The 22,534-nt window shown below is 41.6% G+C and overlaps 1 protein-coding gene across 4 annotated transcripts in view; it reads left to right on the top strand.

The window, feature by feature from the left end:
- Positions 1 to 1,544: 1,544 nt before the first annotated feature.
- Positions 1,545 to 22,534, top strand: part of LOC114154373 (coiled-coil domain-containing protein 136-like) — a 39,808-nt gene continuing 18,818 nt past the window's right edge. For 3 of the 4 annotated variants that reach the window (XR_003597559.1, XM_028033431.1, XM_028033423.1), the window contains exon 1: positions 6,954 to 7,283. Coding sequence is in view for 2 of the 4 variants with exons in the window: in XM_028033431.1 (XP_027889232.1) it covers positions 7,232 to 7,283 (52 nt within the window). In the remaining 2 variants the exon portion in view is untranslated. Of the gene's footprint in view, positions 1,884 to 6,953; positions 7,284 to 22,534 lie in introns of those variants that run through there. The other variant, XM_028033440.1, reaches the window with a different exon arrangement.

Genomic DNA, 22,534 nt, shown 5'->3' with positions numbered 1-22,534 from the left:
TTCTGAATAGTGTGGTGTGCACTTATTTTTACTTGCATCAGTTAGTACTGTATTTCCACGCATGTTCCCATCTGCCCTGACCAACGTCCTTTCCCTGCTAAGAAAATGCATCCCCACAGGATGATACTGCCACCACTAAAGGAATGGGCATTGTACAATACACTTGGGTCTTAGATGACCAGAGATGCCTTTGCTACATGGAACTTGTTTTGACACATACAGTGGGTAAAATAAATATCGAGCACATCACAAGTGGTGATAGTAAACATACTATGATAGTGCTATTGACATTTTCAACCCAAACAATCCATACTTAGAAAGAAACCAAAACAAATAAGTTCAGAAATGAAGTTATGTGTAATGAGGTGAAACAACGGAGAGAAAAAATATAGAAAGGGAGGCTGAAGAAGGCATGAGAAGCCAAGAGACCAGCTGAAATCTATCAGTGATCAGAAAGCCATCCTAACCCTCGGCAGCGCAAATGAATATCATCTGGTTCAGTCCAAACTGAACCAGATGCACCTGAGTCATCCCTGAGTAAGAGGCCACCACAGGCCACTTCATGAAGCTCACAAACGAACGAGGCAGCATTTGATTTCCATACTCCTCAGCTAGGGAGTTCCTGACAAAACTGAGATGTGCAGAAACTGAACACATTTCTATGTACTGCAGCTTTGCCATGAGGCTGAAAGATAATTGCATATTGTCATTTTAGCTATTCCTGCATCTTATTTTATGTGCTTCATGGTTTTTGATTGCTTCAGTTGATCCTTTTTTTTTTTTTGGCTTAAAAGCCCTTCAATCTCTATACAGACACATTGTGTGTGTTTTTTCTTTCTTTTTTTTGCCAATATTAAAATCTTTGTATATTTTTGGAGCGCTGGTTATTTCTATTTTCTCCATGGATTTAGCCAATTCTCTTTTGATGTATTTATTTTTCTCTAAGGTACTTAAAGATGCTTTGATGCATGACACAGTTTGCCGACTCAAAAAAAAAAAAAAAAAGAGACGGCAAAAAAAAGAGAACCTTGAAGATAAGGGTTTTATCTCCAACCCTTGTTGAAGATAAAACGTCAACAAGGGTACAATTTCAAGTCATGGTAAAATGTTTGTAGCAATCCTTGTTTTTGTTTTGCTTTAGAACAAGCTTTATTCATCAGTTTTTTTCTTGTCCTTTCCTGCAAAACAACCTGCTGCTCACAGCAGGTGGGAACAAGCCCTCGCTGAGCGCCTCTCTTTCTGTTTCCGTCTCAGAAACTTCTGCTTCCCTCCTCGACGCTTCCTCTTTCAGACGTCAGCAGGTTGTAGAGAGACCCAAACATGTGTGTTCGTATCTCGTTTTCGTGTCAGTGTGCCTGCTGAGCGCTTCCTGCTCCCTGACAACGCTTTGATAGGAATATCCTCCTACAGGGACAGACAAAAGTTGAGTCTGGCCTTCTCTCTCTCTCTCTCTTGTCTCCATGCTGACACGTCCTCAGAGTTTCCTGACACGCCTCACATTTCTGGCTCCTTAACGTGCCCCACCGACAGGAGCTGCCTGATGTGATAGCAGCTGAAAGACAGAAGTGAGGGACAGACAGAGGATAAAGAGTATGCCGGTGATGAAAATCGGTGGGGGTGGTGTTATGTTTGTAGCGTGGCGTTGGCAAGCAGCAGACAGTGAGACACACTCGGCATGCAGAAGGGGAGGAAATGAACAATGCAGGGGAAGTGATCAGTAATGTGCAAAGCTAGCTGTCAGCCTCTGTTGCAAACAGCCCGTCTGGATCTCATTATGGGTAAATTAATTTGGTCACAGAGCCTCCGACCGAAATGTTCATGAGCAAATTGAGGAAGTAACTGAGCCTCTGTGTGATTACGGAAACAATGAAAAACAGTGAGAGGTAAGACTTGGCTCATGTTTTTTTTTTTTTTTGTCCTGTGATTTCCCTGAGTGGCACTGAAAACCGAGTTTGCTCTATTACATTTCTTTGCACTCATTACGAGACTTCCTCCCATGCGGCTTGGCTGCGACTGGAAAAGCAAGTTTCTGCTCAAATACTGTTGCAGTGTTGCAATTAACGCTTTGCCGCTCTTGTATTCTGTCAGACCGCTTAATTGTTGCAGCCAGAAATAAGAGTGGAGCACAGGAGAAGTGTATTTATTTTTCAAGTTAGTGAGATGTTTGAAAGAAAACTTGTAGGTAAGACAATAAATATCTCATTCTGGTTATTGATTGCTATGTTTAGTCTGTTTTTTTTCCAATTGATGTACAACAACAACAAAAACAAACAAACAATGATTTCTCAGAAAACAGAACTACTAAGATTGGGCTGTCATGCTGGTACCATGCACTGTGTTCTGCTTCCAGCTAATCAGAACCGAGCCAGCTCCAACTGAACAGCGGCCAGATTTCGCCTGGATTTACATTTGTGAGTCTGAAGGACGACAACATAAGAACCAAGAAATGTTCACAACTACACACATTTTGACAGACATTGGTAGCTCTTTTTCATTCAAAGGCCCTGCTTGAATTTTGTTTATAGCCTTGATAGATGTACCTAAATCATTCAGCTGCTTATTGCTACTTTTTAAAATTGCTTCTGTTTGTACTTATTCCTTTCCACATAGTTGCGTGAGACGTACTGGTTGTATCGTTTGGAGGCAACTGTGGCTCAGTGGGGGGAAAAATAGTTGCTTTTCAGTCCAAACTTTGGGGGGTTGGTTTCCAAATGTTGTCTGTTGATATGCTGCTGAGCAAGGGCACTTATAAAACCCCACCTCGCCAATCATTCTGCGTATTATTGTACAAATGTGCACACATTTGTTAATTGTAATATTGGAGTTAGATTGGTTCACCTTCACTTGGACAAGACAGCTTGTGTTGCTGATCACTGGATTAAACCCAGTCTGATTTCTGATACTTTGACTAGTCTCCTTCACAATGCCAGTCATTCTCAAGTTAAGCGTTAACATGTCCAGTGTGTATCGTCCCTTTTACCAACTACACTCATCCTCAGTACTCCACAGCCTTTGTAACAGTTTGATGTCTGTAACCGGCTCTAGTCCTGTATCAGTGGAGGCCTAAAGACAGATGAATAATGAATAAATTATCTTTGGAAACAAGATTTGTTTTTGAGGCAGGGTTTGCATGAAAGCAGAAAACAAAACAAACAAAAAAAAGATTAAAGGTGTCTATGCACGAAGAGAAAGACACAGTACAACAAAGACAAAAGATGTGGCAAAAAAATAAAGGAAACATGGGAGACACGGAAGGAAGTAATACAGTAAGTCACAGTAGACAGATGTGAAAGCAACTAAACTGTATCAGAGTGTGAAGTGAGCATGAAGCAAAACCAACTGGGAAGTACAGACACTCAAAATAAAACAAGGAAGCACAACATTACCACAAGAGCAAGGGACTGTAAAACTGCGACACGTTTAACAAAACTATGCATAGAGCTGTTCATCCACAATGAACATCAACAGAAAACTACAAAGGCTAAAGGAGAAGAAAACCACCAGACGGTGGCACAGATAGTTGAAACCACAATGCTAAACAGTGAGTTGGCAGATGAGAGCACCCATGGTGCCTATTTAAAACCAATTCATCTGTTGGAGCCAGTAAACCAGTGCTGTCCAGACTTTTCTCCATTTGGACCGAGATCACACATACCAAGTAAATTTTGCCAAGTTTAGTAAATGGGGATGCCCATATTTGTGATCATAGTTATTCTAACATTAAAATCAATAAAGACATATTCTTAAATTGAGTGTACATCTGTAACAGCTGCCTTTTCTGGTACCATTATTCAACTACAGTCATGGAGTTTGCATAATCGTCGCAAGGACCATAAATAGCTCCTGGGCTGCACTCAGGACATTGCTTCTGTAAACCCTTTCCTTGAACAATAGATGGGTAATACTTACTAATATGGACCATAAAAAGCAATTTTATTACAAAGGAACTAATACTGATATGACTAAAGCTTATCTGGAACAAGTAAACTCTGTTTCCACTGAAAACGTGGGTCTTGGTTCACTTGGAAGTGCTGGACAGAAGGAAAGCAAAGAGCCTTCTTGCACTTCCTGCCCCTGGTTGTGTTTGCATTGGCCTGAATGTTGCCTCAAAAGATGGCGGGGATCATTATATCAAAAACGTGGCAATCTGTATGTGAGCGCATTTCATTTGGAAAACAACAACGGGCAACATTGAGCTTCTGTTGTTGAGGCACGTCAGCGAGGAAGCTGAGGAGAAAAAAAATGTAATGGGGTAGAATCCATCAAATAATTAAAACAATGAGCTCAAGCAAAAACCAGCAGCAGACTACTAAAGAGAATGAGCAGTGTTGACAATGGCTGACTTCAAGGGCTGGCCCGAAAGAAGTCAGCCAGTGACTTATTTCGTCAATGGCTGACGAAAGAAGATTTGGGTGGAATTGAGCCATAGGCTAATGCTGTCATGATTTGAGGTTTGAGGCGGTGAGGTAGATGCGGTTGGACCCAGGTTAAGGTGCAAATGATGGTTTTTAATGAACAAACAATTCACAAAATCCAGGCAGCACAGGTGAGCAGCGGCAAAGCTCTGAGTCTGGTAGCAACTGGTAAATAATTACAAGAACTGAAGTAAGACTACTGACTGTAAGCGATAAACGAAGACCCGACAGGGAACAAGAGACACAGGTGGGTATAACACAGGAAGGTAATCAGGGGAAACAAGAGACAGCTGGGAACAATCAAGGGGCAGACGGGACAACACAGGAGCTAAATAAACACACAGAAAACCCAAATCCTCAAAAACGCACCTACGTCGAACCCTCGTTTGAACCCATTCCAGGCCCTGCAGTGCAAAAAGACCTAAACAGACTATCTGGTGAAGCAAAGAGAAAGTAAACCAGAGGGAGGAATTGGATAGTGATTAACAGATATGTCATCTGAAAAGTTATAAATACTTGCAATACCTCACTCTGCATGAAAATAAGCACAGCAACATAGTGTCTTATTCTTCACTGTCTTTCTTTGAAATGCTGCCTCACCTCTTGTGACAGCACTACAAGTTTACATCACTGATACATGCAGATCTTTACCTGTAAACCCACTACGGTCTAGAACAATGGTTCCCAACCTTGGACTTCTGGCCCCCCTAGTTCTACATGTTTTAGATGTGTCTCTGTTTCAGCACTCCTGATTCAAATGACTGCACAACTTGTTCAAGGACTCAAGGATATTATATTGTCGTACCACCTTGATAATTTGCGGTACGAAATTTGTACTCAGGTCCCAGATCAAGAAATCCAGACATACACACACACAAAATAAATAAATAAAACTAATAAATAAACTAATGAACAATAAAGTAATTTAAGTGATATATTTATATATATGGTTATGTGTGTAAATAATCTATGAGGTGAAGCTGCATTTGGTGCAGCCCGAGTTCAGGAGTCGGACGGCTGAAGGGAAGAAACTGTTTCTCAGCCTGGTGGTCTTGATCTGGATGCTCCTCAGCCTCCTGCCTGAGGGGAGCGGCTGGAACAGTTTATGTGCAGGATGGGTGGAGTCCTTCATGATGAGGAGCGCCCTCCTCCTGCATCGTGCTGTGTAGAGGTCCGAGGTGGAGGAAAGGCTGCTCCCCACAGTCTTCTGTGCAGCTTGAAGACTGCATCCTCTGCAGAGCCGTCCTCTCAGCAGCAGTGAAGCTGCTGTGCCACACGGTAATGCAGGTGCAGAGAACGCTCTCCACCACACAGCGATAGAAGCTCCTGAGGAAGTAGAGACGCTGGTGGGCCTTTCTGACCATACGGGAGGTGTTGGTACTCCAGGTGAGGTCATTGGATATGTACACACCCAGGTACCAGTAGCTGGAGACCACCTCCACAGCTGCTAATCGGATGTACAGGGACTGAAGAGGATCCTTGTCCCTTCTAAAATCCACCACCATCTCCTCGGTCTTCTTCACTTTGACGCAGAGGTTATTTTTTCTGCACCACTGCACCAGCTGTTCCACCTCCTCTCTGTATTTGGACTCATCACTGTTCATGATGCGTCCCATCTGCAAACTTTACTATATGACAGCTGGGGTCTTGCTGAGCAGTCAAACGTCATAAGAGTGAAGAGGAGGGGGCTCAGCACGCACTCCTGCGGCGAGCCAGGGCTGAGGGTGATGGAGGAGGAGACGGTGTTGTGGATCCTGACATGATTCTGCATGCCACCTAGAGTTGCTGAAGCCACTCTTTGTGTGGCAGTAAAGAGGCACCTAAAGCATACAGGACTGGCGGTGGGGGCTTGAGAACCGAGGCTGGGAACCACTGGTCTAGAAGACTCTTGAATTGACTTGCAGAAATGAGTGTTCCTGGGAAAGGGGATCACCAGAGTTCAGGCATTATTCAGCTTTAGCTTGCAGACATTCATGGGAAATGTTAAACGAGTCTGCATTATGTGGATTAGTTAAGAAGGATCTCCTATTTTTTTTTTAAACAACCATGGATAAGCAAGAAAAGCCATTAAGCACATTAATCCAATACGACCCTGCACACAAGGACAGAGCAGATCCTCATTCAACCTCACCTTTCCCTGCATGCAGCCTCTTCCATATCTACCTACAGCAGGCACTTGGATTATATTTTTTCCCCTAAACAAGAAAGAACTATGATTTTACGAATGATGCTGAGACTTGATTATGATTTATGTCTGTCTAGTCTCATCTGATTCTGATGAATGGAAACCATTAACAGGATTCATCTTGATTTATGAGCCCTATCCCAGTGCTGTGATGAATGGGTGAATGCGTGTTTGTGAGCATGTGGTGAGCATTCATAAGATGTAGTAGTGTGAAGCAAACAGGAGCAAATAGCACATGAAAGGAAGAGGGGTGAAGTAGAAAGAAAAAAAAACATGCCCATGTAGTAAACAGCGAGTACAGCGTGCAGACAGGAAGAGAGAGAAAGAGACAGAGAGAGAGGAGGGAGGGACCGCGCGGAGGGAGACGGAGCTTGCCGTCTGGCAAAACAGCATCCTTCCCTCCTTCTCCGCTCCTCCCCTCGGTCCTCTCGGCATCTCTCCCACGCTCCCACTCCCCCAGATCCTCCCGGGGAACGCAAACACCGCTCGGCTCGGTTTCTCCGTGTGAGCCAGCCACTCGACTCGGTACGTTTCCGTGTGTTTGTCCACCTGCGGCGGCGGAGGTGGGCGCGCGCGGAGTCCTCTGACCCTCTGTCGCCCACTCGCCTTCTCCAGAGGAGAGGGGGGAGATATGGATGGACTGCGCTTGCCTCCACTCATAGAAGAGGCTCTGGACTCCACAGGTCGGTGCTGCTGCTCGTTTAGTCAGCGTTTTTTGCTGTTCGCAGCACACGTAGGTTCAGGAGAAAGGAGAGGGGGAAAGAAAAGGTAGCGGCTTGATGTTTATCTCAGCTGAGGAAGTGTTTCTAGCTACTACAGGGGTTGTTGAGAGGAGCTGGGGAGAGGTGATAGCGCGCGAGGAGACAGGGAGATGATTGTTTTCATTATGAGTGGGCACCGTGGGGTCAGCTACGGGCATATGCTCACTTTTGATGGAGACTGTGAGGTGAGACATGGCTGCCAGCCAATAGTATAATGTAGGCCCAGTGTTGGCTCTGTTACATGAGTAGCATATGTTATTGTCAGGGTTGAGAATTGTCTTTTTTTTCCCTCCTCTGCAAGGTCGTGCTGAACAGCTGCAGCTTTATTCCATGGAGCGTTGTTACATTAAACACAGAGCATTCTTGTTTTCTAAATCAGTGATTTTTACTGAGAAAAATCTCTGGAATGTTTTCTGTGTATGCAGGCGTGTGTGTGTGTGTGTGTGTGTGTGTGTCCAAACAAAGAAGAATCTTGTTTTGCATGTTTTGAATGGTTGTGCAGACAGGGCGGCCCTGTGAGGAACTCTGCATTGAGGATGTTTATCAGTGTAGAGAGAAAGCCAGGTCCAGAGGCCTGCCGGTCTGCCTGCGTCCAGGCTTCCTGTCAAGCCGTGCCCTTAAACTGAACTTTAGAGGGCCGCCTCTGTATGTGAACTGGGTGAGGCCTAAATCATTCGCACACTGCCTCGTAAAGGGTTTCAACTTTTTCACATTTTGTCAAAAACATCAGTCTACGGTACTTTGTGGGATTTCATCCAAATGTTTGCTTGTGAATCAAAAGTCTGATAAGTGTGAGCATTTATTTTTACTCAGCCCTGCTCGGTCAACACTTTGTAGACTCATTGTTGTCCCACTCTTGTCGGGTGGGATTTTTTTTGCATATTCATCTTTCCAAAATAGTTTGGACTTTGTCAAATTTGATTACGAGCGTCTCTGAAAATCAGTTTTCACATCTGGACATGGATTCCTTATCACGATTGGGTCTTAACTTTGACTAGACCAGTCTAAAGCATAGATTTGCTTCTACTTTTCACAAGTTTCTATTTCCCTGTTGAATGAATGCTTCCCCACAGCATGATGCAGCCACTACCAAGCCTTACCAGTGGGATGAAGTGTTCAGGTTGATGTACTTCGCTAGCTAGTTTCAGATAACGAGTTGATGCTTCTTTAGATGTTCCAAGCTCGACTCAATAGTTTGTCACCTAAATGTTCTTTCTAGTGAACACTTTTTGTTCACAAGTTCTCTCCAACAAATCCTCTGAGGCCAGAATCAGTTGTATTGAGATTCATTTACACACAAAGGGTCACTGATAACTTCTCAACGCCCGAAAGCGACTGATTTTATTTAAGGGTACTCGAGTAAAATGGTGCAGGATACAAATGGATGCCTGATTTTTATATTTTTATTTGTAAAAATATCTCAAACCACAAACTACTTTTTAAAAAAAATCACGTTACATCCCAATAAAATACGTTGAAATTTGTTTGTGACAAACATGTTTTTTAAAATAATTAATTAAAATCACTGTACAAGTGTCATAATTATCTGCATCTGTATGATTCCATATGTATATAATCACTATTTATAATTAGTAAACCAGCTTTACTAGTTCTTGTCACATTTTGAAAGTTTTTCAGGCTTTACTTGAAACACTTTTAGTTGCTGTTCACAGTCAGTAAAGAAGACACACTTTCTGTTTTTTGAAATAAAATACTGATTTGCCAGCTGTAAAAAGCCGTAGGTTACAGAGTAAAACCCACTTGGTTTTTCTTTCAGGCTCCCTATGCAATGCTGAGCCTGGCATTAGGGAAATGTCTTCCAGATTTAACGAGTGAAGGATCTGCAGCTACAATCACTTATTAAACCAGTTTCTGGTTAATCAGGGAGCATTTTACCTTCCTAAACCAACAAACAAACAAATCCCGGAGCATTTTAAGCGTCTGAAACTCACAAAATAGACTTACTGAATCATTTGTATGTACTCGCTAATGCTGCTTAATACACTGCTGAAGGCTGTGTATTGACCGTCATAACACATGGATGCTGTCTCAGGAGAAAACTCTTCCTCCCTAACAAGCTTGTTCCTGTTGTGGTAACTCCAGGGACCTCTTTCCTTTCATCATAGCCCGAGGCCTGCTGTTAACGCGGGAAATTCAGCGTGCAGTGATGGCAAGTGTGTATTCTTCAGTAATAACCGTCCTCAAAATAATAACACTCAAGCGAGCGTAAAGTGGACAGAGTGATGGCTGACATTAGCTCATGTTCAGAATTACACAGAGTTGCGAGTCTAAATGTCTTAATACGCCTTTATTCTGACTGAGGTCATTTCTAGCCAGACATCAGTCATCAATCTGGCATGTGAAAAGAGATTTTTTTGTTTTTCTGTAATGCTTGGAAAGATTATCTAATCACTGTGGGGGGGAAAATGCTCCTCAATCCACAAGGACAAAAAGGAAAAACAAAGGTCTTACACAAACACATGCTGTCACTAATCAATAAACATCATCAGACATTTGCAGCTGTCTAAAGACATTCTCCTCTGCTGGTCCTCCCACTTGCTCGAGCCGCCAAGCATTTCTCTCAATTCGTTCTCACTCGATTCCTGATTCCCCCTCTGTTACCGCTGCCATCCTCTGCTCTCTCCAGCGCCCACACATGCACGCCCGCGCACTCACGCACAAACCCTTTTGCACCTGACAGTGTCCTCGGCCCACGCAGCTCCTCTCCAGCATTGGTGCAACAAAAAAAAAATTTCCCTCGTCAGCAGTGAAACTTTCCAAAGGCGCACAAACAGGAATCCTCTAAGGCTCTCTGGAAGTCATAAACAGCACAGTGTGCCGCCTTAGGGAAACTTTGAAACACACCAAGAGAAAATAAAAAGTGCATGCTTTTCCATCCCTCTGGTATTTTTAAGCTGATCTGTCGTGACCTCCTTAGAAATACGCTGGGGGGAAAATAGTATTGAATGCGTTTTTCTCATTTGGTTATGTCTAATTAAAGTTGTTGACTTGAAATTCACACCAGCTGTTGTTAATAACATTAGTAATCCACAAATAGAAAAAAAACTGCAATTGGATGATGATTTAAGATATGTGTAATAAAGTGCAATGGCCAGGGAATATGTATTGAACGATCCTACTGTAATTAATCAAGTATGCAGCAGACAAACCTTTGTCACATTGTATCTTGTTTCCATTCTCATGTATTGTGGTTTTTATCCAACAAAGGCTGTCTGCACCTTTTCTAAACAATCCAATCTTTTGTTTCTTCTATATAATCTGAATTAGATCCTAGTTGAGTCATTCATTGACTCGGTTCATTTTTTTTCTTTAGAATCGAGAATTTAGAGAGTTTTTCAGAGAGCTTTCAGCCGTTGCTGCTAACTTGAACTTTTGATATGCTTTTGTTGGCAATGCCATCAGTATATTTTGCAAGCTATAATGTTCCAAAGGTTTAGAGAGGGTTCCTTGCTTTTTACTTGTCATGGACGGCTTGAAATGAGAAACATTTTATAGGCCATCAATTAGGACTACACCAGCCAATGTTAATGTGCAGCAGTAAGAAGCAACATTGCCCTCTAAATACGGACAGATTTCAGCAATTTTCTTTTGTCTCGCTCTTAAATTTCGGTATCTGTTGCTTGTATGCACATAACTTAATTGATAAACTTATTTGCTTTGATTTCTTTGCATGTGTTGACGAATTGGGCTGTTACTGACAGAGTGGATTTAACACGAGAAATGTTTCCATTCGAAACATACTTCCTGGGGAAAAATGTTGACATAATGTTGAGGAAAATTATTATTTTAGTGTTTAAAATAGTTAATCTGACGGCAGGCGGAAAAAGGTACATTTCACACTCTTATTTTGAATCAGACAAACAGGGGTCAAAATGCAGATCACTCAAATGGGGCCTCCCGCAGAGGCCAGAGCACAGAGCCATAAAATTAACATTCTTGCAGGCAGTGGGGGAGACCTGCCAGAGGCCAGCATTTGGGATGGTGTAAAATGAATGCAAAATAAAAGATTGAAACCCTAACATTTAATTTCTAAATATTAATACCATGTTTTTACTGAAGATTGTATTATTCCATTTTTAAACTACAAAATGATGAATGTATTTGAAAACTGTATTATCTGTGACAATATTAGAAGCAAATGGAAATTGTTACAATGAAATGTTTTGTTTTACTATTAGAAAATTGCTCAGGATTTATGCTAAATGGGGTTTTGTGAAGATAACCTTTCCTTGAACCAAATTACTGGATTTAAGTTTGTCCTGAGAATTTATGTAAGGAGAGATAACGGGAGAGACTCCGGATTCCACAAGTATCTGTGAAATCTTATCTTATGTTTTTCTTTACCCAAATGACCGTAGAAACCAGGAGGCCAGGATGCAGCTGTTCGCTCTTTTGTGAACCAGAGAGCAAATGGCCTTTGATCTTTGGCATAAATTAGGAGGAGTTCTAAGTTTTTTTGAGTGTCCAAGGTAGCTTCCAGTTGGTCAACCAGAGGTACGCCTTAATTGAATATATTAAAAAGGAAAACACACCTTCAGTATAAGAGTTCGTGCACAGGAGTAATAATTCAGAAAGTTACCCCTATTTTGGTTTTTACATAAGCTTTCTCCAAAGACGCGTCTTTGTCTTTTCGTGTTCTTCCTTCTCTATTTTTTCCTGTTACAGGTAATGAGTATATCTCTGTATTTCTGCAGCTTTGTTAATTGATTCATGTGTTGCTTCATATAGAATTAAACTCTGTGATCTGTGACATCAACGCGCAGTGTGGTGGTTCCACTTTCTAGCGGCTGCCCCGCCCGCTGAGAGGACCCGGGTTTTCAGGAAGAAGACGAGCCAAACGATTTGTCTAAAGTTTTTAATAATTATTCTTCCTTTACAATACTTATTTCGCGCACATGTAAGTGCTCCATTTAAAAAATGATTTCAAAGCACTCTGCAAAAATAAGTGGGCCATACATTGTTTTGTCGCTGCTTTGTTCCATAATGGGAGAACTCTTGAAGCTCTCCAGTGAGTTGAGAAAGTTCGGGAACTCGTGCGGCTCCTTTCTGCTGACTTCATATTTTCCAGCCTCTCGGGGGGGGAAAAAGTGGCTGGCATTGTAGCGCCATCATTAGTGTGCCCCTCCTCACCATTAGTCTTTTTATTTTTCCGAAATTTTGCAGCTTCGCTGTGACTTTGTGTTGCTCTCTTTCAGTTGGTGCGACCGAAGCGATGTCAAACCTCGCAAAGAGATGGCTTTCAGGTGGGATTTGCTGATATGTGATCAAAGGGATTATTGCTGCATCACTTATTTTTCATGCCTTGTTCTTTCCTGCTGTTCGTCCCTCCTAATGGATTACCGCACGGATGCGCAAAGTCCTCCAAACACACAATCCCTGCAGAAATCACCCATCCAGACTCGCACAATTTTTCTGCATGCTCATTTAATGAGGCCAAATTGTGACACATTCCGCAACATCTTTCTCTTCCATTGACCCACTTTCCCTTTATTTCTTTTGGAAAGTGAAAACACGGACATTTTTATTATTATTGTTATTTAACTCACACAGTGAGCTAAATGAATGCGTCTGGCGTTTCTAGTCGCCCTTATTGCTGTTGCTCCTCGGTCTCCCCAGAGTTCTCCGACTCCAAGCACACTAAAGAGAAAAAGACAATCTCACGTTAACCCCACAGGACCTCCATCTCTGCTTTTAGCTGGTCACTAAACACAAGAGTCAGCAAATCTCCTGCACTGTCGACCCCGGTGAACAGACTCCTGATAAGATCTCTCAGGATAGGCGGTTTAAACATAAAAGAAAAGAAAAGGAAGCAGAAATGACAGACAGGTTTCCATGGTACACCAACCCGTGAACGAAAACCCAACTGAATTACCATGGAGACGATCCATATGTTTCAGCGCCGGTCCACAGGGGTCGCGGTGGGGATGAACCTGAGCACATGGCTGCTCCTGATTACAGCTTAACGGCAAGGAGGGAGCAGCATGTGGAGCTTCGATTGAAGTGAGAGCTCCTTATCCTTGCATGTTTCTTATTGTCTTCGCTTGTCGCTCCCATTCACTTACTTGCAATTCCCTGTCCCCCCCACACCACTCCACCCCCTCAGCTCTGTATTATGTGTTGCTGAGAAAGTGAGGCAGGGCAGGGGAAAAGCTACGACGTCAGAAAGAGCAAGGGCTGCTTTCAGAGCTGGAGCAGGAGGGGGTCGGTGTGCATTATGCATGACCTCCTACACACACACATGCTGAAGATATGGCTGTCTTGCTGCCCATAAGATGCACTAATAATCTGAAATATAAAGCAAGTGATGAAACACCTTGTAAAAAAAATAAAAAAATCACACTAATGAAACTCTGTTTTTTTTTGTCATGTTGCTGTTATTACAGCAACAGGCGGTTCTAGAAAGTAGAACAAGGCCAGTGGGAGGTTCAATACAAATGCAAGCCAAATGTTTTTTTTTGTTTGTTTGTTTTTTTTTCAGAAAATTTGTAAAAACCTTTGTTAATCTGGCATCATTTCCCTTCCATTTAACATTGAAGCAATTTTGTGTTGGGTCTATCACATTCAATTGCTCTGAAGAAACATTAAGGGTTGTTGTTGCAGCCTGGATAAATGTGAAAAGGTTTAAAGGTGATACAACAATTTCAAATGCATTGTTAGTGCTTTAAAAAGGCTTTAAAATCTTTCGTTCTGGTGCTCACAGGCATGCTGCTGCAATAGCACCTCCCTCTCCCCTAAACCCCCAGCAGGAAAGCAGTGGGGTCTCACAGACTGCTAAGGAATGTCTTTAATAATACCAAGTAACCGGCATGTGTATGTTCGGCCTCCAAGCTTCCAACATACCGATCCAATAGTATCAATTGCTCTGGAAGGCAAATGAGGTTTGTAAAGACCCCAAACCACAATGCTTGGTAAGCACCTTCTTCTAACATGTCCCCTAGCAGAAATCCAGTGTTAGGCCATAATTTTAGGTCTAACAATACCCTATATGCATTGTGTAAGTTTGTTAGACATGAAGTTATCTCTTTTATTCAACATGTGCCTTAATTTCTGGATATTTGCAGAAATAGGAAGGCTACAGCGCATACAGAAGCTATTGCAAACAGCGTATTCACAGATTTAGATACATATGTGGCACACACACACCACTGACACCAACACTTGTCTAATCATATTTTTATGCTTCAGCACAAGGCGCCATCACACCGCACCTGTGAAAAGCTGCATTTCCAGTTTTCAGCCTGCTGTTGTTGCTTTTCGCAGCCAACTGTTGCTCTCACAACAGCAACATCAGACTTTATTTAGTCTGGGAAATTGCTAAGGTGCACGCTGGCATTCAAAAAACAGTTTTGCACCCTGCTTCGGATCATATTATACCTGGCTCCGAGATGCGAAATGAGGAGCTTGGATGGAGGCTGTCAGAAGAAGTTAGGGTGAAATGACAGCTCCTCACTTCTGAGTTTCTCCTTCTGCAAATTTCCATCCATATTTAATACATAATCTGCTGTAGCCTTACAAGCGCCCGGCTCACGTTGGTTTCCACTGGGGGCGTGTTCACTCTACCTTGCAAATGGTATCGCCACATTTTGTAGCGTTACAATCATAAAACTGGTAAATGTTATGTAAACCATCAATACAAAATAGTGTACAAGTATGAAAGAAAAAAGATGTGGTTTTCAATTAGTTTTTTCAAAGCAAACCTCAAATCTATGACTTGCCTTAATATTCATCCCCCTTTACTGATACGATTAGCTGTGCCTTTCACTTAACTTTTCAAATGAGAAGCTAGAAGAAAGGTATTGTTTGTTAAAATTGAGCTGTCTGGCTTATTTTTAGTGGAAAAATACCAGCCTGAGGACATACCAAACCATAATGGTGGCTGCATCATGATGATGGAATGCATTTAATCAAGCACAATAGTGAAACTGGTTAAAGTTGAAGGGAAGATCAATAAATCAGTTTGTGGTAGAATAAGACTTCACGGCCATTGTCTTGCTATGAAGGTGAACCTCCTCCTCCTAGCTTAACTTGTAAGTAGCTCCCCTTTGAAAGCTAAACCACGCCTCTGGCAAATTTAGAAAAATTCAAGCAAAGTGGCCGGAGCTAAGAGAGACAGAAGCGGACGGAGTGAGCGGGGCTCTGATGAAGAGGAAAGAAGCACTGTTGTCAGCTTATCCACTTTGTGGCTGTATTTATCGATTTTTCAGTCCCTTCTAGCAACTTTTTTTGTCCAAAACAACTTGTGATAAATCTAGCAACTCTGTTTCTGTGTTGTTGGAGGCTTTCATGGCTGCAGGCAATCTGTCTGTCCTGAGCTAGCAGTGATAGCTGCCGTTAGCTTCTCCTGCTTCCTCAGCACTGCAGCCAGTCTCACACAGTCATCTGTTCAACACCATACCCTCACCAGTAGTCAGAGCAGAGGGGACCCATTCCAGTAAGTGTTCAAATTGCAAATAAATCACACATTTGTTTTACACCCTGAAGTGACGAAGTCTTACCAAGCCATACCGCTTACCAGAGAGGGAAGTAGTGAGACGGTTTTAGGCAAAATGCAAAGCTGAAAGAATTTCACAAAAATGTCTAAATTCACATGAAAACATGAAAATAGAAATGTCTAAATGACCTATTTAGACAGTTTACCAGCAAAAAAACAAATAAAAAAAGAGATGATTTGGAGTAGAGTTCCACTTTAATCTATATTGCTCAAAAAAATAAAGGGAACACTTTAAGTGTTAAACACCTGTTTAAGTGTTCCCTTTATTTTTTTGAGCAGTGTATATTGATTTTCTTTTACTGAGAATAAATTATAATAATTTTTAATAATAATTTGAAGGTAGTTGTTTACAATATTTTTAATTTAGCAGTTTAGATTATTAAATCAACACATCAGAAGTATCAAATGTTAATCAAAAACTATGTATTTATTATTTTGTATGAAAATACTAATAATGGTGGGAGATACTCCTAGGTCCATCAGCCAGAGGTCTTCTCTGTGGAGGCCTCATATTTGTAGGCTTTATATGATTTTTCTAGTTGGAAAAGTGGTGAATTGTGGCACCTTTGTCTTGCCATACTCTTCAAATTTTTTTCTATTCTAAAGCAAAACTTCTGATTTAACTAGAGTAAGATAATTGTTCATTGGCAATGTATGTGATGTGTGTTAAAGACCCAAAGGACACCCTTTCATTAGAACTTCTTTTTGTGAAATACGATTTATGCACTGCTTTGTTCAGATAAAGTGACCGTATAAAAAAGTTTGGGGTTTTAACGAGACTTCATGCTAAAAAGTTGGGGTGTGTGAATACTTTTACGAGGCAATGTAAAAGTATTGCCTTGTAAAAGACTGCCAAGTCGTCAGTCTTGTGATTTCTTCACGGAGGAGCTTGGTCACATTTGGATTCAACACCTCGGACCATTTGTCAAGTTTCTTGAGAGAGTTTATTGCTCAGAGAACAAGAGTTCTCGCCAAATTGAGTCTGTAAAAATGTGTAAATTCATTCCATCTTAAATTTATGGGTGTTTCCTGTCAGAACAGTTAATATAAAGGTTTTATTTGTCGTGAGCATGACAGCCGCAGAATTGCTCCTTCATCTCTGAACAGCTTGTCTGCATGCGTCGCATCCCTCCCTCTCACTGCACGCCTTTGTTTGCCAAATTTTCACTTTTCTATTCAAATTTGCAAAGTGCAAATTCCATTACGTTAGCCGCTCCGGCACTGAGCGCCCAATCAGAGGCGAAACAAAGAGGACGTGTTGCCTCATTAATGTGCAAATTCAATTTCAGACAGGTATTTTGAGATGCCCACAGAAAGCTCTTGACCTGCATGTGTTCCCTCTTTTCTAAAGCGACAGATTGTTTGTTCCAACGTGGTGAATGCGTTCTGCTGCAATGCGATTAGGAGGGAATGTGCCGCACACAGATAAAGCTATCCCTCCGCCTGGAGCTGCTGAGATGACTGCGCTGTCCATCGCATGCGTGCTGCGCCCCCGTGTCTAACGCGATCGCAGCGTGACCGAGGACCAGCGGCGCCAGTATCGCAGGTGTGACCGCAGCCGACTTTCGCTCTCAAGGTGAGGCGAGGTCTTCAGACAGTGAAAGGAAAGTTGACTTGTTTGCAATTTCTGGCAAAGGTTTTCAGCCCCCTTGAATTCTTTTCACATTTTGTAAAGCTGCAACCACAAATATTACTGTGTGTTATTGGTATCTTATAAGATAAACCAACACAAAGTGGTGCCTGTTTGTGAAGTACAAGGACAATAATAAAAACATTTAAACAAGGGAGTCTTTCACTGGGATTGCAGATCCGAGACTTTCATCAGACACTACCATTTTTGCCCTTTCCGCTTTGCAACAACAGCTCAAGTTCAGTCACATTAAATGGGGAACATGTACGTGAATGGTAATCATGAATATGCTCTAAATTGGATGTAGGTCTGGACTTTGACTGGGCCATTTTATTGCAGCTGTGGCTGGTCATTTTCCTGCTGGAAGGTGAAACACCACTTGAGTCTTTTACAGCCTATAACAGGTTTTCTTCCAGGATTGTATTTGGTTCCATCTATCTTCACATTAGTTTCCCTGTTGCTGCTGATGAAGAGAATCCCCAAATCATGAAATTTCCAACTTCATCCTAGAGTGAGGCACAGGGTTAGGTTTCTCTTATACATAGTATTTCTCATCTAATGTAAACTTTTTGGTTTTATCTGACTAGAGACCCTTTTTCTGCTTGTTTGCTCAGTTATTTGTGGCGAGCTTTAATTGGGACTTTGTCTGGCTTTCTTTCAACAATGGCTTTTCTCTCATCCATCTTCCATAATGTTGGCTGTAACAGTGGTAGGAATTTGTCTTGTAACCGGTGGGTTGTCGTTAAACCCCAACTAAATCTATCTAGTCATTGTGTCGTTGGGTAAGACACTTCACCCACCTTTCCTGTTGGTGGTGGCCAGAGAGCCCAGTGACACTAGGGCAGCTATAGCTATGATGTAACTTACCACCATCAGCGTGTGAATGTATGTGGGAATGACTGAAAGCAGTGTGAGGTGCTTCGGGGTCTTCTGGACCAATTATCATTCACCAAAAGTTCAAGTATCAAGAGATTCTCACAGCTCGGCTGTGGATCTGTGAAACTCCTTCAGATTCACCATGGGACTTCTCTTGTTCTCTTATTTTTGCCTTTCCTTCACCAGCTTGTAAGCTTAGGTGGACAGTCATGTCTTGGTAGGTGTGTCACTCTGTTTCCATTTTTCAGATAATGGATTGAACTAGGGCTATTGTAATAGAATACTTTAGTAATCAAGTAATCTATCGATTATTTTTACGATTAATTGAGTAATCTTTCTCTCTCTCTCTTTCTGAGGAAGATAAATTTTCTTTGAGGAATTTTAATAATCGAGGTACTCGAATCATTCGAGGAATCCTTACAGCCCTACATTGAACAGTGATCTGGAAGACGTTCAGAGATTGACGTGTTGATTCGTAGCCTCTCACCCTTTAAATTTCTCTGCAGCTTCCTCCCTGCTCCTTGGCCTCTATGATGCTTTTTGCTCCCTAATGTTCTCTAACAAATGTCCAAAGCCTTCACAAAATACATGGGTTTATGCAGAGATCAAAATACACAAATTCAACTACTGAAATACAATGCACAAAAGTTAAGATGCCATGCTGTTCAGAAGCAGTTGCAAAGAGAAATAAAAATTAAGCAGCTTTGCTCTGAACAATGTTTACTTAAGGAGTGGAGCTGATTCCAGCAGAGAGAAGCTTAATTTGCCCATATTGTTTGGGCACGGCCAGATCTAAAATACCCTTCAGGCTTGTACTCTGAACATAATGATTTATTGTAGTCAGAGGATTCAGAAACTCATTACAGGACCTGCTGGGTGCCAATGAGCAAAATAAAAATAGAAGTCACGAGGTTCAGTTATTCCGTGTGAATTAATTTGTTAAAAGACGTTATTCTGTTTGAGAAGCACCAATAAATCACTGTTTGGGTTCATTACCGTTGAAAAGTTTGGAGAGTTCTCAATTTCAGAACAAAAATGATTCCTAGTTCAACAAAAAGGGAGCATCCTGGATTATATGAATAAGCAAAAGTTTCACAAATCAGGACATCCTTGATTTTGTCATTGACCTTCCTTTTGATAAAAATTTTAATCATCTCATGAATCTTATATTCCTAAGTCCTATTTGAATGTAATATTCTTTAATAGATTTAGTTTTTGAGATGTTCAAAAAGAATATAAAATTCTTAATCCAGGTCTCAGTCAACAGTGAGCACAGCCAGATTTATCCATGCCGAAAGTCTTCTCTCTTCCACCTTAAAATTGTTTCATTGTTTTCATTTTATGAAATGTATGAAAGTTAGTCATTGCATGAGCTTAAACCAATTTGCTTGAGCACTCTTCCAACAAATCTTGCGATGTCACAAGTCTTAAAATGCCACACTAGTCACACTTAATAGCTGCAAGACGGATGCCCTCCCTGAGTCATTAGAGGGGGGAAAGTAGTTGAAAATCTTTATGACTGACACTTCAGTGGAGGAAACCTGAGTGAGAGCTGTGGGGGACGGAAACTCTCTGAAAGATATGAACTTTCTCCATTGTAGCATTTATGAAGTAGAGAATTTGCAACCTGTAGTCGCTTTGTGTTGAAGGTGACTTATTTTCAGCTAGGCTGTGACAATCGCTGTGTTTTTTTAAATGGTGTTGCAAAAGTGCCTGAAGTGAGGAACAGAAGGGAGCCATTAAATGTGTGCAGCACAGTCGGTAACAGCTCTATTTAAGGAGCTTCAAATAATACACGGCAAACGATGTTGCACCATGGGTGTGGTTGTGCTGTTGGAGAAAGGTGTTATGGAGTTGCAAGATGTTTGATGTGATTTTTTTTAACATTCTAATTAAACTAACAGACTACAATAACGTAGCTGTTCTAAAGAAATGCATGCAGTATGGGTACAAAACTAAAGGGATTCCTTAAGCGGCTGACATGGTTGAAGAGGCAAAAACTCGTCTATTAGAGGAATTCGGGAGAGGCTGTGGAGACAGGTTGTTGGTTGACCTCAAACTTCGTGTCCTCCATGGAGAAGGTGGAGCCTGAGGACTTGGGAGAAGGTAATTCCATTATTATGGGGTATCTGGGTAGTTATTGAAGACTATCCAATTCTTGTATCTCTAAAGGAAGAGATATGTCTGCATTCTTGGCACAAAAAACGCCTGTACTGGTGTAGGTTGGACTCTTGTCACCGGTACTGCTTGAGGTGTTCATAAAAAAGATCTCAATACATAATAATTGAGAGGAGGATGCCTGGTTTGGGAACCGCAGGCTCTCATCCTTGGTTTTCACAGCTGAGTGTGAAGCAGCTTGAATGAGAACATGGTTCTCAGCAGGAAAAAGGTGGACTACTCCCTCTGCTTCCAAAGGAGGAGTTTAAGTACCTTGATGTCACGACTGATGGCAGGATGAACGACGATGGGTGGAGAGATTGCGGCATCGTCTGAAGTAATGCAGATGCTGCTCTGGTGAGTTGTAGTAAAGAAAGAACTGAGCCAAGAAGCAAAGCTTTCGATTTTGCCGGCCTGTTCATATACTGACCTTGGGTCATGAGATATGTATCGTATCATGTCATGAGATATGTAAACAAGATATTGAACAGAAGGGGCTGAAATTAGCTTCCTCAGTAGGATGTCCACATGCAGACAGGGTAAACAGCTTCACCATCTGAGGGGGCCTTTGCTTTCCTGTATCGAAAGGAGTCAGCCACCAGAGATGCTTTGGTATCTGATCTGGATGCCTCCTGGGCATCTCTCTTTGGAGAAATTACTGTAATGTCCCACTGGGAGGAGACCTATGTATCTCATAGGTCCCTATATACTCCCTGTGGGATACATATGGAGGAGACAACGTGTTGGGATGCCCCAGAATGAGCTGGAGGATGTTGCCAAGGAGAGGGATGTCTAGGTTGTCTGGATTAATGAATGGATGGATGGATGGATGGGTGGATGGATAGATAGCCATAAAAACGAGCTTGAATGAGGCTGCATTACTCCCAGAAACAGCAGAGACTATTTAAAAGAATGAATCCTTCTTCTAATCATACATCCTAGAGAATCTGAGTGATATTCAGTGAGAAGTGTTCAGTCTCTTGATGGCCATTATCTGCTGCTGGCTATACAAGCAGCTAACCCTCCCTCCCTGCTAATGTGCTCCGGCTTTTTATGACTAACTCATTACGCCAGCATCAAAGTTTAATGACAAAATAGCCCTGTGTTCACGAAACCTCTCACTTTCCCCTCAGAGGCTGCCTTCTTTGAATTAACAATATTATGAAAAAAGAGAAATTGGGTCTCATGAGTATAAAGCATGTACAGGTTTTGCAAGTGCGTAATAGTCATGCAAATTCAGTTCCTTGCAAATGTATTCACACTCCTTTAGTTCTTTTTTTCATTTTGCAATTACCAGTATTTCTATTAAAGCCTTCTGAGTTGATGCTTTGCAGAACCTTTCACCGCAATAACACTTGCAAATCTTATGAGGCATGTTTCTTCTAGTTTTGTACATTTAAAAGCTGAAAATGTTCTTGTTCTTTTTTCCAAAATATCTCAAGCTTAGTCAGCATGGATGAAGAGTATCTTTAAGAAATGAACTTTCAGCTCTTGCCACAGATTCTCAATGTGGTAGGTCTGGCCAATATTTTGCTGTACTTATGAAACTGTTAACAAATCTGAGCTGAGTTTCTTGTGATTTTGGGTCAGTAGGCATTTGCATCTTGGAGTTCAAGGATATATCCATTATGAACCTTAAGATGGAAACTGATACCTCAGCGGCTGCCACCAAGTCTTTGTGGATAATTTTCTTGACTTATATTTGTAACTTACAGTGTAACAAACATCTTAACCAGTTTTTGAGGTTTTCTATCTCAGTGACACTTGCCACAACTAATAACATCCTGCATTGTGCCTGATACCAAACCTTGCAATGTTTTTTTTTTTTTTTTTTTTTACTTTTGTAAAGAATTATTGTCAGAGGGCTGAATAATTTAGAGACTTTAGTAGTAATGGAAACCCGTTTTTTTGTGGTTGAATTTGAAGCAACTTCTTTTGATTTTAGTTCTACACTAACTATTTTAACTGTTTGTGTACCGTGTACTTATTGCAAATGCC

Source organism: Xiphophorus couchianus, chromosome 2, assembly GCF_001444195.1.
Source record: "Xiphophorus couchianus chromosome 2, X_couchianus-1.0, whole genome shotgun sequence".
NCBI lineage: Eukaryota > Metazoa > Chordata > Actinopteri > Cyprinodontiformes > Poeciliidae > Xiphophorus > Xiphophorus couchianus.
This window is presented reverse-complemented; position numbering and strand designations above follow the sequence as displayed.